Source organism: Podarcis erhardii, assembly GCF_964252035.2.
Source record: "Podarcis erhardii genome assembly, chromosome: 13".
NCBI lineage: Eukaryota > Metazoa > Chordata > Lepidosauria > Squamata > Lacertidae > Podarcis > Podarcis erhardii.
This window is the reverse complement of record NC_138502.1, coordinates 14,619,964-14,635,577: the sequence shown is the minus strand read 5'-3', so window position 1 is coordinate 14,635,577 and position 15,614 is coordinate 14,619,964. Positions and strand designations below refer to the sequence as shown.

At 45.6% G+C, this 15,614-nt stretch overlaps 3 protein-coding genes across 3 annotated transcripts in view; 1 reads left to right on the top strand and 2 right to left on the bottom strand.

The window, feature by feature from the left end:
* The window catches only part of LOC309326894 (uncharacterized protein), a 34,331-nt gene continuing 18,717 nt past the window's right edge, over positions 1 to 15,614 (bottom strand). Inside the window, exons 8-10 of the mRNA XM_081835925.1 lie at positions 5,167 to 5,213; positions 4,486 to 4,587; positions 1 to 2,873 (exon numbers count right to left, since the gene is read on the bottom strand). Of these exons, the coding sequence (XP_081692051.1) occupies positions 841 to 2,873; positions 4,486 to 4,587; positions 5,167 to 5,213 (2,182 nt within the window). The 3' untranslated portion in view covers positions 1 to 840. The remainder of the gene's footprint in view (positions 2,874 to 4,485; positions 4,588 to 5,166; positions 5,214 to 15,614) is intronic.
* Positions 7,457 to 15,614, top strand: part of PRR14 (proline rich 14) — a 46,011-nt gene continuing 37,853 nt past the window's right edge. Inside the window, exon 1 of the mRNA XM_081835235.1 lies at positions 7,457 to 8,552. The gene's annotated coding sequence lies outside the window, so the exon portion shown is untranslated. The remainder of the gene's footprint in view (positions 8,553 to 15,614) is intronic.
* Positions 11,773 to 14,637, bottom strand: LOC309326498 (BLOC-1-related complex subunit 6-like). The gene has a single exon (XM_081835305.1). It carries the CDS (start codon positions 12,641 to 12,643, stop codon positions 11,933 to 11,935), a length of 711 nt encoding a protein of 236 aa, XP_081691431.1. The 5' UTR covers positions 12,644 to 14,637; the 3' UTR covers positions 11,773 to 11,932.

Below are 15,614 nucleotides of genomic sequence, written 5' to 3'. Positions count from 1 at the left end.
TGGGAATTAAAAAGAGCATTTATTAGTTCATAAGAGGGAGACATGGATAATAGCAGAAATCAAAACATTACAAAAATAACTTCAGTTAGGAAGGGTAAAGGGTCTGGAGCATGCAATAAGAGTTTAAAAAGCTGTTCTAGTTAAATACTGGAGTCTTACATGTTCCCAGATTTGCCTGGGCTCCTAAATAATATCAGTGAAAATAAAACAACAAAGTTAATGGGGTTTTTTTGTTGCTCACACAGTACCTTTTTAAGCCAATGATTTCAAAGCTTCCAGACTGAGGTGAGATGTCCTTCCTACCAAACTGATTCAAGGAGTGTAGCAAGAATTGCTTACAGCAGTAAGGAAAGGCACAGTCACCCACCTCTTTATGAAAAGGCACCTGCCTCGGGTAGCTTTATGGGTTTTTAACATTACATAGTTCACTTTGAGAAGTGTGGCACACCATGTACAGATGTAGGGTAAGATTTAAAAGCTGATTGAATAAAATCACCCGATTTGGAATTAATTTGACCAGCAAATGGCACAAGACTTGGGACAACACAGGGAGCTGGATCATCATACAGCTTGACCATGAGGCAGCCATGTGGAGATATCTAGTACAGGCATGCAGGTACTGAGGGTGAGGAACATTTTTCAAGTGGAGAGCAGCCCAAGCAGAATCTCCCACACAACACAAACACGGCCATATTTGCTGCAGGTGAACAAGACCACTTTGCACCAATGGATAGTCCTGCCATTTCTGTCCACTACATATTGATGGCTTGCTGGTTGGGCTATAGAATGAGTTCCCCAAGCATCCCACTCCCATTCTTTTGTCCGCTGCATCCCAACCAATCACTTTAATACCACAATCTCCTCATTTTCATCCTGGCAACTCTGCCTTCCAATCTCCTCGCCTTCCCCCTCCAAGCTATCCTCCCCTTCTCCCAGCCAGCTTTGCCTCTCGCTACCATCCTCACTGCCGTGCCACTCCTGTCCCTCGCTGGTGTGCTTCTGCCTGAAGTTCTCACCTACGGCATTCTCCCACTCCTCCCTTAGGCTCTCCTCTCTGTCATCCTGCCAATCTGGCTCCACAATCTCTTCCAGACACTTCCCCCTCAGTCTTTGATCCTCATGGTCTTGGAAATCCTCCTCCTCCTCGCTTTCGTCATCCTGACATTCCAGCCTCATGCTCTCGTCCCCATCATCCTGCAACCCCACCGCCACCCTCTCGTCGGCCTCGTCGTCGGGGTCGTCCTGGCATTCTAGCCTCATGCTTTCAGTGCAGTCGTCCTGCGAGCCCGGCTCCACACACTCGTCCTCGTCATCCTGCCACTCTGTCCTCTCTGTTTCGTCATCCACACCATCCTTCCACTCCTGCCTCATGCTCCCTCTGCTGTCTTCCTGCAACCGCTGCACCACGCTCTCGTCTGCATCCTGCCACTCCACCCGCATCGTCTCATCCCCGTCGTCCTCCCATTCCCGCCTCATGCTCTCGTCCCCTTCGCTCTGCCACTCCTGCTCCATAATCCCTATCCCGTTGCCTTGCCACAGGCTGTCCACTCCTCCTTCCACCCCCTGGTCCCCAACACCTTCCATCCCAGCAGCATCCCAGCCCTCCACCAAAGCCAACGTCTCTCCTCTCCTCACGTGGGCTCGCCGGTGCTGGGAGAGTGCCGACTTCTGTCCAAAGCCTCTCCCGCAGTATGGGCAGCGGAAGGGCTTTTCGCCAGTGTGGGTGGCTTGGTGCTGAAGGAGAGCGGAGCTGCGCACAAAGCCTTTCCCGCAATTGGCGCACGAGTAGGGCTTTTGACCAGCATGGATACGCTGGTGTATGTGATAAGTGGAGCTGACGCTGAAGCTCTTCCCACACTGGCTGCAGCAGTAGGGCCGTTCGCCCGTGTGCGTGCGCTGGTGCTGCAGCAGTGCTGAGCTTACGCCGAAACCTTTCCCGCACTCATCGCATTTGAAGGGTTTCTGGCCTCGGTGCACGCGCTGGTGCTGCTGCAGGTTGGAGCTCTGGTTGAACCCTTTCCCACAGTCTGGGCAGCGAAAGGGCCGTTCGCTCATGTGGATCCTTTGGTGTCGGATAAGGTGGGAGCTCTCGGCAAAGTGCTTCCCGCATTCTGGGCACCCAAAGGGCCGCTCGCCGGTGTGGGCACGGAGGTGGCGGACCAAGTCAGCGCGGAGACGAAACGTCTTGGTGCATTCCCCGCAGGAAAAGGGCCGTTCCCCCGAGTGGAAGCGCTTGTGCTGGGTGACCTTGGAGCTCTGCGAGAAGCACTTCCCGCAGATGGAGCAGACGTAGGGCTTCTCGCCCGTGTGGATCCGCTTGTGCTGGATGAGATCGGAGCTGTGGCTGAAGCTCCGCCCACACTCGGGACAGGTGAAGGGCCGCTCGCCCGTGTGAGTCCGCTGGTGGATGATAAGGTTGGAGCTCTGGGAGAAGCCCTTGCCACAGTGAGTACAGCGGTATGGCTTCTCCCCTGTGTGAGAACGCATGTGCTGGACCAGGTGGGAGTCTTGGCGGTAGCTCTTGTCACAGTGGGGGCATTTGTAGGGTTTCTCTCCTGTATGTACACGACGATGCCGGACTAGGTGGGAGCTGTTACTGAAGCTCTTCCCACAGTCAGGGCAGATGGTGGCTTTGGGCACCTTGTCATTGTCGGAAAAAATGTCCGTAGATTCTTGTTCCACAGATATGACAGATTCACCATTACTGGCCACATGCTGCGTCGTTTCCATTAGATGGCCTTGTGCTGTGATTCCTTTTTCCTGGAAGATTTCTTGCTGGCTCTTTGCCTTGTCATGAATCCACTTGTCTTCTTTCTGTATGCTTTGTTGTTCTGCTTCCTCTTCCTTATTTTCATTTATTATCTCAATGTCTTCTGTCGGAATAATCATACCAAAGATTTTTACCTCACTGTTGGCAGCTGAACTCTTAACTTCATTTTGTACACTGCTTTGAACCTTGGGAAAGCACACTATACATTTTAAAATAAATAGCAATGACAAACGAAACCGCCACCGGTCCTGGGTCCCCCTGCTAGCAGTATCCACTGAAGGAAGTCAAGAGTTCCTTCCTCCAGTGGGCACTGCTAGCAGAGGAACTCAGGAGTGGTGGTGGTTTCACCAAGAATATATTGCTGAGTGAAACCGCCATCCCACTCTGCCCTCATATGACGCAAAGGGAGAAACAAGCTGTATCGGCTCCTCCCTCTGCATCTTTAAACTGCTTGACTGAGGAATGTGCAGTTGCCCCCAGCCCGGCACTGGATCCTGCAAGCTGTGGTGGGGTGGGGACTCTGTGAAACTGCTCAGCTGAGGGGAGCATGGTTGCCGTTCCCCACAGCGAGCAGTTAAAGGAGCCCTGGTGCTCTGCCTGCTTGCACTGGGGCTGAGTGGTACAAACAAGCTGCATTGTCCCAGCCTGCAAGCCTGGGTGAAACTGCCTCAGCTTTTGGAGGTGAGAGCTGGGGCAGTTTCACCCAGTGTCTCACAGGCAGAGGCCAATGCATCTTGTTTTTTCAACTTTGCAGTATGTCACCAAACCACGATGTTTGGCTGCCGCAGTGTTGAAAAGCTGATAACGCCCAGCCCTAACACAAAGGAAATTGATACAAATCCCCTCCTGCTTTTAAACTGCCACAAAGCTTGCAAAAAAAAAAAAAAAGTCAATCATGGAGGCTATTTTGGAAATCAAAGAAACTTATTTACTCACAATTCTCTCATCACAAGGAATTGACAGAATTGTGGGTAAAATTAGAGCATTGAAAGAGAACGTAATAGATTTTCTCATTATATAGAAATATATGAATTTTTGTTAAAACCTTGATGTATTTCTGTAGTATGTGCGATGAATTAGCTCAACTTTCAAGGGTGATCACATAAAAGCTATGGGGAGTTTGCTGCATAGGGTCTTACTTTCTGCAGCTATTCAACCCTTTTTGAAGCTAATCACAGTTTACCATGTCTTGTCTGAACACCTGCCTCCTGTTAGTCTTGTGCTCCATCAGCACCAGTCCCACACTTGTGGGTGATTAGACTAAAGTGGATTGCAAAACTAATTTCATTGCCTGCATAGTTTAACAAAAATGTTAAAATAGATCTATAGAACTGACAAGTAGCAACTGAAAACTCTCCCACAAATTGAGAGAGAAGGTTGATGGCATATCTTTGAAACCTCAGCAAAATGATAAGGGGTGAAAATGACTCTTGCGTAATTTTGGTGGTGGATCAAGAAAACAGGAACAGGAAAGCAGGGTTCTAAATAAGGAGGTAAGACATCTCATTACAATAATCCAAATCAAGTCTAATTTCAAGGTTCCTTCTGGTAAACCTGGAAATCTCTATTTTTTTTCTTTCCCTTTATATGTTTAAAGAAAGCTGTTAAGAGGTGATGGCTTGTCTAAAAACATCCCTATAACTTTGTGGAAGGGGGAGGGGAGATTTCCTGATTCATTAAGTCATTAAGCTGCAGAGCTTCCATTCATTCCTCACCTCTTAGTGTCTCTTCTTCACTGGAGTCCTGGAGATCCAGGATACATGTTTCTTTTTCACGTTCCATAAGGGAAGTCACAGCAGCGTTAGTACTGGGGAATTCTGATTGCGGGGAAAGAAATAGATTTGTATAGGGTGAGAGCATGCAAAGATGTCTACACCATTAAGACATGCAATGCTCACATGTGTAACCATGCCCCAGTTCCCTATTGAGGCTCATAAAAGAGCAACCCCTGTACACATATTTTAGATCATCCTATAACACAAATTCCCCAGCATCTTACAGAACAGACATTCCCCACAAGTCCATATCAGTAGAGACATCTATACCCTTCTTTCTATGGAGCCTACTAGAACAGTCGTAAGTTCCCCATATGACAGTTATTTAAAAAGAAAAAGAAAAAAGAAAACCAAACCCGCCCAACACCTCTCACATCAGAAATATTCCTCTAAAATGTAAGGATATTTTGCACAATTAAAGGAAAGCTGCCAAAGCTGAGTTGGAAGCGGGGGGGGGGTCGTTTCTCCTTAACTTTCCCCAGCCCAGTTCTTGCATTCCTGTCACCATGACAGTTTCCTGACTCCATTGCTGTTTTCACTCCCACCCCTTCCCCAGCCCCTTTCCCTTCATCATCTGCTCGTACGATCCAGCGAGATGCTGCAATTGCAGCCACATCGAACCTTGTTCTTTGGCGTTGTCTCCCTTATGGGTCCCCTGCAGGCTTTGTTTTCATTAGTGGGCATGGGGATGCTGCTAGGTGTCTAGCTATGGAGATCCGCTTGCAACAGGAAGGTCCCTTCATGATTAAGCCCCCTCAACAACGGTACTTCCTTCTGAGTCCTTTCTAGGCGTCGGAGACAGTAGAAGCTCTACGGTTTTAACTCAGTCACTTCCCGAAGTTAGAGCTGTCATACGACCCTCGTTTAAGCAAACGGCTAGAGTAGATGGCAGCCCAATCGGATTATAATACATGCCCTTTATACGAGACCAAAGTTTAGGAACTGATTTCTGCTTTTGAGATTTTGAGTAAACCCCGTTGCTTCCCACATACGCTAAGCAACTGCTTGTTTTTGCATAGTCAACCCAGATTCCCCTTCTGAACTCCACTTTCCTGGCATGACAGCTGCAACGTGTGCAGAGGAGGGAAAGCAAGAGGATCAAGGGTCTGGAAACTAAGCCTTATGAGGAGCGCTTGAAGGGGTTAGGTGTGTTTAGCCTGGAAAAGAGGCGACTGGAAGGAGATAGTCATCTTCAGATATCTTAAGGACTGTCACGTGAAGGAGGAGCATGCTTGTTTTCTCCTGCACTGGAGGGTAGGACTCGAACCAATGGTTTCAAGTTGCAAGAAAGGAGATTCCGACTAAACATTCGGAAAACTTTCTGACAGTAAGAGCTGTTCAGCAGTGGAACAGACTCCCACGAGAAGTGGTGGACTTTCCTTCCTTGGAGGTTGTTAAGGATAGGTTGGATGGTCATGGATCTGTCATAGATGCTTTAGCTGAGATTCCTGCATTGCAGGGGCTTGGACTGGATGACCCCCGGGGTCCCTTCCAACTCTAACATTCCATGATTTTATGATTCTCTGACGATTCGGGTAAAAAGTGTTAAAACTGTAAGAGGGGAAACTGACCTGAACACTTAGGGTAGAAGATGGGAGTGCATGCCAAGCCCCATACTTACGTTCCCGAGTCCCGCCACTACTGTTATACATCACTACACATCCAACAAATGTCAACTCTCTGTCCATCTATTCTCCCCCAAATCTGGTACAATATCTCATTTACAGAAGCTAAGGTTTTAAAAGCTGCCAATAGCAATGCAATTCCAAGCGCAAAAACGGGTGGGGGTGGGGGTGGGGGTGGGGGTGGGGGTGGGGGTGGGGGTGGGGGTGGGGGTGGGGGTGGCGTGGTGTTCTGGGACCAACAAAAGGTTTATGACAATCCTTGCACTGTGTTCTGTGAGATATGACAAGTGCCCTAAACTGCTCCTGTAAAATCTGCTCTGCATATCCTGGCATATGCCACATCCAGTTCTGAGTCAGCGTGGAATTTGTTCTACATGCTGAACGCGCTGTGTCCTCTGTCAATGTCATGTGTCCCATGAAAACTGTCTCTGCACCCCACGGGAAACTGAGCCATATTCTTCCTTGCATAATGAAGCTAACCTGTTACGAGCGTTGAGATGTACATAGGAAGTTGCCTTCCACCCTTGCTCCATCCAGCTCAGCATCGTCAACACTGGCTGGCAGCATCTCTCCAGGTTTTCAGACATCTCTTCCAATTCTACCTGGAGGTGCCAAGGACTGAACGTGTGACTTGAATAATAAGATAATGACAACAATAATAAAATTATTGTCGCCACCACTAAAGACGACTGAAAGTTCCCTTCCATTTCCAGGAATGTTTTTACTTTGCAGGCCATTGAACTATTTTTTCCCCCCTCCTCCCTCCAAAAACTCATTTCCTTTGGTGTCGTGTCTTTGAGACCGTCAGCTGAGGGCCAGGGACTGTTGAGAGAGACCCCAGCACGGCTCTGCAAAAATCATAACTGGTATTTGGAAGCTCCAGCCTTTGGGGGATTAAGTGTGGGATTAAAATGCATTATATATCTCTACATATATTGATATCTAATGCATTTTAATCCCACATATATATATGAACTTCTATCGGTTTTGGTAAAGCCGGAGAATACTTTGGTTGCTAGAGAATAATCCTCACCCCACCCCCCCGCGCGCGCGCACACACAATGCGCCTTTCCACCTCGCCCACTTTAATGTTTGAGAAGAAAAAGTGGAGCGGGGAAGAACGAGAAACGGGGGGGGGCGGCGGCGGGGGCGGGGAGCAGCAGCATCTCGCCTCACACCCACCCCGCCCCCTCAACGGCGGCAGCGGGCGCTCCGCCCGCCCGGATTAACTCCGCCCCCTATTCAGGCAGTTGGGTTGATTTTCCCGCCTTAAAGCAAACTGTCGGTGCGGGTGTCGCGCGCTGCCTGCTCGAGGCGGTTGACCGAACTGTTTTAAACGACCAGTTATTATGACCTCATTCTTAACGGAGGGTAGTTTCTCTCGCTTCTTGTGAGCGTCTCGCTTCTTGACACTTGATCTGGGTTGACGGTTGAACGTATATGCTCCACGTTTAACGGGCTCGCGTCCCCAGTTGTACTCCGAAGTAGCTAATCCGGAGCAACTGTCACCCTCCCGCCTCCCGTGCTTCATTTTTAAACACAGAAATGGCTCAGAAATCCCAGTTCTGCGTGAATAGGTTGTTCTAGTGAATCATCGTCATCGTCCATGGAAAAAAGGTCACAGCAATAAACCTGTCAAGTCTTTTATGGTGGCCACAAAACTCGTATTTGCTGGAACATAGATATTTTCCTCTGAAATGTGGAAGAAATGCGCTGGGCTCAGATTCACTCTCGTTAAAGGTACTGTATGTTTCGCTGCTGCCTGAGCCCTTCTCAAAACAGATTTTGGGGCTCAACCCCTTCTCAAATAAAGCCCTGTCTGGTTCAATGCAAAAAAAAAAAAAAGGGGTGCTAGTGGAAATCCACTCACTGTGTTAACACCCTGAATGTAGTTATATCTTAACCTCTGTTTAGCTGGAAGTGAATCTCACTTTTTACAATTATGTGGCTTATTCCATGTAGCCTACACATCTTAAAAGGATTTTGTGGGTGTAGTCTGCATACCATCTCCCAAAGTATCTTAGGATGTGCGACCAAGATCTGATGCGCTTTGCATGTTTAACTATCTCCTTTATTAAGATTCAATACTGACAATGAGAACATGCTCGCAGCACTCTTCATACCCAAATATCCACAATGGAGTAGAAATAATTTAATTTGCTACTCATCAATGTATACCATGCAAGCCATACCAATAACAAGTCAGTGATTCAAAAACCCAACCAGATCCCTCCCAAGGAAGATCATCTTCACCATCGTCCACACCATCTGAACCAAATGAGGCTGTGCAAGTGCTGGACCAATGTCTGGAGACAGTAATGGGCTGGTGGGTGAGGCCCAATCAACTGAAGCTGAATCCTGATGAGGCGGACAGAGGTGTTGGTGAGTGGTTCTCATGTTCGGGTATTGGGGAGACTAGATGGTGTTGCACTTCAGTCTCCAGCTGAAGGAGCAGATCCATAGCTTGTTTGGGAGTCCTCCTGAATCCAATAGTGTCACTGGAGGCCCAAGTGACTTCAGTGGTCAGCAAGGCTTGTTTCCAGCTACTGTACTGTGATAGCCTTGCCGCAGCACTCCAAATTCTAGTACACTTGCAAACAGATTACTGTAATCCACATGGGACTGTGCTTTTGAGTCAGTTTAGAAGTTGCAGCTGGTGCAGAACACAGCCAACAGATTTGTGATCAGTGTATCCGGCTGGAATCATATAAAACTGATTTTACACAGAATGCACTACCAACATGCTTACTAGGTCAGATTCAAGGTTTGAATGCAAACATATAAAGCCCTGAGTGACTTAGGTCCCAAAGAGGTGTAAGAGCACCTCTTCCTATATCCACTGGTCTGGGCTTTGAGATCTGCTGGGGAGATGCTGCTTGCGGTCTCTCCCATTGACAGGTAAGCCAACCGTCATCTGGTGACAGGGCCTTCCCAGTGGTGGCACCCTGCAAAATGCCCTCCCTGAGGGTAGGGACAATGAGCTTGTGGCCCTCCAGATGTCATTAGACTCTAACGCCCATCAGCCCCAGCTAGCTTGGTAGATAGTTGGGGATGGCATGAGTGGAGTCCAGCAACATCTGGAGAGTCACAGATTCTTATCCCTGCCTTAGAGATTGTGTCGTCACTTTCATTCCTAAGTTTCCAATGCCATCTTGAGACAGAGATCTGTTTTCACTCAGGCCTTTGGGAAATAATGGTGGGATTTAGGTCAGAGGCAAGGATGCTGCTTTCTGCTATAGTGGTGTGATGGTTTGAATATTATTTTAAAGTAGGAATTAATGTTTAAAAATGATTTTATTGAATGTAGTTTGGGAATTGCTGATATCTTAACTGATGAAGGATAATTTACAAATTAGTCAAATAAACAAATAAAACACTGCATTGCCCAGAGAAGAAGCCCTTCCTGATTATAGTGCAGGGTTGTAGAAGGTAAGCAGATATTAGCCTTCAAGCAGCCAGATGATAGAGATGAGAGCAGTTGGTGCTCCCTTGTCATATCCAGCAATGGACAGCACCAGTTTCTTGTATTCTGCTAGACTCTCACTTGGTGAAACATTTCTTCTTTCTCTGTATCATTAGAATACTGATTTTTTGATAGTATACTTTATGAGGGTTCAGAAATTGGGTTTAATTAAAAGTGTTTACAAAGACAAAACTAGATCACCAAATAAATTATTCAGCTCACTGGTAGCTAGGCAACAATATTTGTTCCTGAGCAAACTTGCATCGCCTAATCACTGTCTAAACCAGATCTTTACCAAGTACAGTGGTACTTCGGGTTAAGAACTTAATTTGTTCTGGAGGTCCATTCTTAACCTGAAACTGTTCTTAACCTGAGGTACCACTTTAGCTAATGGGGCCCCCTGCTGCTGCTGTGCCACCGCCGCCCGATTTCTATTCTCATCCTGAAGCAAAGTTCTTAACACAAGGTACTATTTCTGGGTTAGTGGAGTCTGTAACCTGAAGCGTCTGTAACCTGAAGCGTCTGTAACCTGAAGCATCTGTAACCTGAGGTACCACTGTATGTATGTTTAAAATCAGTCTCAGTGGGGACAGTTTTGTCCATGTGCAAATATAGCTTGTCAGCAAGGAAAACTATGTAGTTGCTAAGTTATGGATGTGTGACAGGGGGCCTCCCAAAGATTTTGAGGTGAGATACAACGTCTTCCTTGACACTGCCCAGACTGAAATAGCCCACGAGGCAGAATTAACTAAACCACTCTATCACTGTTGATGGGCAGGATGTCCTGTTTTGACTGATGGCGTTGATGCTAATGATCACTTATTTATTTATTTTTTGTCTTTGGAGTCTCTTGTTCAAAAATTTTGAAACTAGTCAGAAGTCTTATGTGGCACTGTGTTTCCATCTTTCTTCTGCTAGTATAACTGCTTATCTATGGTTTGTCAAGTGCAGATGCCACCTTTTAATTTCATCCAGTCCCTGGGCTTTACCAGTAGGCTCTTTACTGCTACCCACCACCATCTCCCCGATGGGTCAGCAAGGAAAGTAGACACTTGGGCACTGTTAACAGCCGGTGCTCCAAGCATAATCTAACAGCAGTGCACAACACCCTCTCTCCTTTACAAAGAGAAAGGTGGCATGAAGAACGGCTAGTTATGCTGCTAGTATCTTGCAAAGGTAGTTTAAAAGCCTTGTCCCACCTACCTTTCTTGTTCCACTGGAAGAATCCCTGCAAAAAGAAAGCATTTATAGTATTTTCAGTTATAGTATTATTCATGTTAGTAAGTAGATCCCAACCTACGTAGCCAGGAGTTTCAGGAGATGGCAACACCCAAACACTAACTTTTTGAGTGTTTCAATATACTTATTCATTTATTATATTCATTGCACAATTAATGATTGTGTATGTCCCCTGAATTTTTTCCCCTGTGGGTCATTGGCCCTGGATAGAAAAAAGATTTCCCACCCCTGGCTTATTAAATGCGAGAACCTGCATTTGAGACAACATGGAACATTCTTTCAGGTTTGTTGATCATTATCTGGGAAGCTTACATAGATGAACATTTAAGAATATAATAAGAAACAATGGTAACAAATATGGGGTTCACAGCTTCCTTAAAATCACAACCATGCCCTCAATCCAAGATGCATTAGCAAGTCAAGACCCTCTACTATTGCCCTGTATAGATGAGACACAAATACTATAAAACACATTTTGTGGAAATTCAGGTCCAACAACTTGAGCTTTTTGAAACAGAAGTTTTTGAAACCCAGCATCAATGAAGTCAGCTTGAATGACACATGAACATAATTTCCTGTTTTTTAGCTGCAAAAAAGCTGTGTACCCACTAGTAGCTGGCCCACACATAGTTCAGTCTGTTTTTCCAGTGTGTGGGTCATCACTCCTCTGGGACTGATGAGAGAATCAGGGTTGCAGGTCCCATTAAATACCTTAGGCTGAAAAGAAAGCAGCACTAGGAGAGGAGGTGTTAGGGTCTTATATGGGCTTGAATCAGCACAGGTGGATGTTGGAATCTCGGTGGGTGAGGAAAGAGGGGCTCAATGATTGTTTAAAGAAGCATAGGCAGGCCCTAATGAGGTTTCTAGAGTTTGATCTAGTAACATTATCTAGGGACAATATTTTATAAAGTTTGAGAAACACTGCCATACTTCATTTATTATAGTGCAAGAACACATCCACATAGTTTTCCCTTTTTGAGTATGAATCACAGTAGATCAGGTATCAGCCCGCTCCATGCCCCACCAGTGAACAAGTTAATTAGTTTTTTTGAAAGAGGCACTACTTGCAAAGTGCCTCAAAGATTTCCAAAGTCCTCTTAATCTCCCGGATTTGTTTAGCGAGGGTATGGACAGGTTGCATGGAGCGGTCCAACTCCTCGCACCTTGCCATCAGAGTGTACATCCCTTTGATGCTCATGTCCACAGATTCACCCAAGCTGTCTACAGCATCCCGGTAAGTCTGGATGTACCCAACGCTGAGGGCTGTCATGTTCTGGATAGCGCTGTTCAAGGCTCTTAGCATCTGGTCCACCTTCTGTGCCACATCCCTAGTGAGCCTTTCCAGATCCCTAATCACCTGTGGGTCAATGGGAGGTATATCTGCAGTTTTGCCCCTAACAGACAACTGCGACGACACTGATGATGAGGAGGTGGGTTCTGTGTCATCCAGACTGCCCCGGGAGCTCATCTTGATCTTCATCTGCAGGTTGTTGGCCACAAAGTGTGTCAGGTCCCCATCATGGCTCACTGTCCCTTCTAGCTCCAAAGCGCTGGATATGGTAGCCCTCCTACCTTCCTGAGCCTTGGATGCTCCATACACTTGGCTTATCCCATCCAGGCTATGACTGTCCAACAAACGGCCTCCAGCCATCCTTTCGCGGGCTGCCACCCTCAGCCTCCTGGATTCTTCCCCAGCCACAGACGACGACGACGAGGAGGAGGACGTTGGGGTCTGTATATGCACCTGAGCCATTATATGCTGTCCCTCCATTATGCAATATAGCAAGAAGATCTAGGATGCGACAAGTATAAATCAAGATGCAGACGCTGAAGGAGAAGCTTCGGAGGAGACAAAAAAAGACACCAGAGACAACGCGCAAGAGGGATTCAAGTTGCCCATTTCCTGCATCTGACCACCAGGTGACCGGTCGGCGCCTCTAATGGGCGGAGAATCCTCAAGGAAGAGGCGGAAGATGAGAGTAGGTTCGCTAGGGAGAACAAATGGGAGATTCTCATTGGTGCGTCTCACGTTCTTTAAGAGGAATAGCCAGTCAACGTGAAGCAAGAGGCGTATATCGGGCGCTCTATGCTCGGTCAAGCTCTTCTGCCGGAAGAAGTCTGACGCAAGATAGCGTTCTCGATTTGCCAGGGAAAAGGAAGGTTGGTATCAAGATTGACCAGTCAAAAAATTGGGAAGTGTTAAAGGCTCCCGCAGGGCGGTAAATGTCATCCTATTCTGTTGTAGCGGCTTGTCAGACCGAAATGCCAGTATTTTCAAAACTGAAGCTTAGAGATAACAAAACCTGCATTTCCAAAGGCAATATGTATTTTTAATTTACTGACGTAGGCTGCAATCCTAATCTCAAATTAGCTGGGAGTAAACCCCATTGAATTCAATACAATTTACTTCAGAGTTGACGTGGTTAGGCTTGTGTTCTTACTCCTGGCGGGAATTTTATGGTGTGTTTTTTTGGTGTTTTTTTTACAAAATTGGACCCCACCGACAAATTTTGAAGTGTCTGTACACCAGTTCTTCTTTGTGTTGAAGGACAGAGGGTATGAAAACAAACTTCCCCTGAACTATATGTGGAGCTGTCATTTTCAGGACGAATAAATACTCTAAAACAGTAACTTGGAACCTCAGGACCATTATCCAAATAAGTACACCACCTCCTTTCTGATCTGCAAATTGTCCCCACATTTGTCCCATTGTGTTCTTAATAGGACCAAAGGAACAAGAGCCATTCCAGGTAGAACGGCAGAGAAGACTAGCCTGACCTAAGCTTGACAAAAGGACTTGCTTTTAGCTCACCACTTTGTTTTGTCTTTGAAAAACTCCTTTCCCTCCTGCTCCCTTCTTTGTGTGTCCTTTGTCTTTTTAGATTGCAAGCCTGATGGCAGGACACCTCTCTTACTCTTAACTGATGCAAGTCACTATGAGAGACAATGGGTTTTATCCAACTAAGTTCTATTCAGAGTAGACCCATCGAAATGAATGAACCTAATCATAATGTCCCTTAGTGCAATGGGTCTATTAACAGACTAGCTTTGACTGCAACTCATTAATTATCTGAAAAATTGGATAGAAACACGAAATACATAATCAGTCAGATGTAAGTAGGCAGGGGGATGCCTTTTCATGAGATTTCCCCCAAGGAAGGTGAAAGTAACTTGGGAAACTGGAAGATGTTATTTTCCTTCAAAACAGGACCATTTAATAGCATATCGTATTGCTACATTTCCTAGGCAGGTGCTGATGAGGACTGTAGATAAGAGGTGTGTGTGTGTGTGTAAGAAGACAATGCTTAAAGAATAGTTCCTAGCCTTGAGAATTGAATCTGTTAATTCTGATTCACAGTTCCTTTTTTCCCATCCACTTTCCTTTGCATTGTATCTACTAGATACTTTGGAAAGTTGTTCATTTGTTGTTAAAGTGAAGTAACTGCTTATGTAAACATCACTAAATTGTGGTCTTGAGCTATTGCACTGTTATGCAAATACAGTTCTAGCTTTCAGATGTTAAAAAAAAAGGAAAAGTAACTCGCTGTTCATAATTTTCTTTGCAAATGTTAGTGTTGTCCTCACAACAACCCTGTAGGGTAGGCAATCAGTGATCCCATCTTGCAGACTGAGGAATTGAAATGGAAAGATTGTAAAAACTGTGCCTCTAGTGAGTCTACAATTGAGTGAAGAGTTGAACTAAGGTTATCTAGGTTCATTGTTCGTTATCCCTATTCCCCCCCCCCCATGAAATTGGCTCTTGCTATTGGAAACACTCTTCCATAATTGGAGTAAAGGGTTGCTAAAAAACTGTAAAATAAGGATGCAGTGAGGGTAAGGTATGGGGAAGTCGGTGAAAGAAGGTTTATGAAAATGAGGATATGAAATTATACTTGTTTGTATGTTTTTGTTTGTTTATGTTTGTATGTCATTGTGTTGTAAAACTGGAAAATTATTAAAAAATTATTAAAAAAAAAGAAAAGGAAACACTCTTCCATAAATGCATTTTTAAAAGGACTAAGTTAAGTTCTCTTGAGTTTTTTATTTGGTTTTTAAAAATTAATTCAAGCATAAGTGATACCTTTCTGTCAGAGAAGCCAGTGAAGTTGTAAATGAAATCATGGCCTGAGGGTGGTTTTAATAAAATAATGCTACATATATTTTCTTTTAAAGAGCTGCCTCCTGTATGACAAGGACAGACCAGTTCAGCAGAAGATAATATATGTTGCTTAAATTCAGAGCCGCAACTCCTTCTAGCCTCCAGAAAACTCTGTAAGATACCCACCTCACTTTCATCATCCGTTAGAAATGTGTGGAGGATGAGCCATAACTTGAGCCCAAGAAAGAGCAAAATGAGTGGTAAAGAATTCCTGTTTTGTAAAAAGAGTGCAAACAATGTTTCAAGGGTTTTAACACCACTATGAAGAAATGCTTGCTGTATCTTTTCCCTGTGACAACAAAAAACAAAGCAAAAGCCAACTTTCTGCTGTGGGACTACAACTGATAGCTTATGTCAGGCATGTCCAACTGCGATCTACTCACAGTATAAAAAAACCTGGCAGTGATCTACCCATTGTCATTGGAGGGAGGAGGCGCGTGCGTGAGGTGGGTAGATTGCCCAGAATTGTTGAGCTTTTTCTGTGGAGGATTGCCCAGAGTTGTTGAGCTTTTCTGCCGTAGGATTGCCCAGAGTTCTTCAGCATTTATTTGTTATAATCGATAAGGGTCCTGTCAGAAAACAG

Excerpts from the sequence above, each read along its gene's own strand:
- LOC309326498 (XM_081835305.1), bottom strand. The coding sequence starts at position 12,643 with ATGGAGGGACAGCATATAATGGCTCAGGTGCATATACAGACCCCAACG.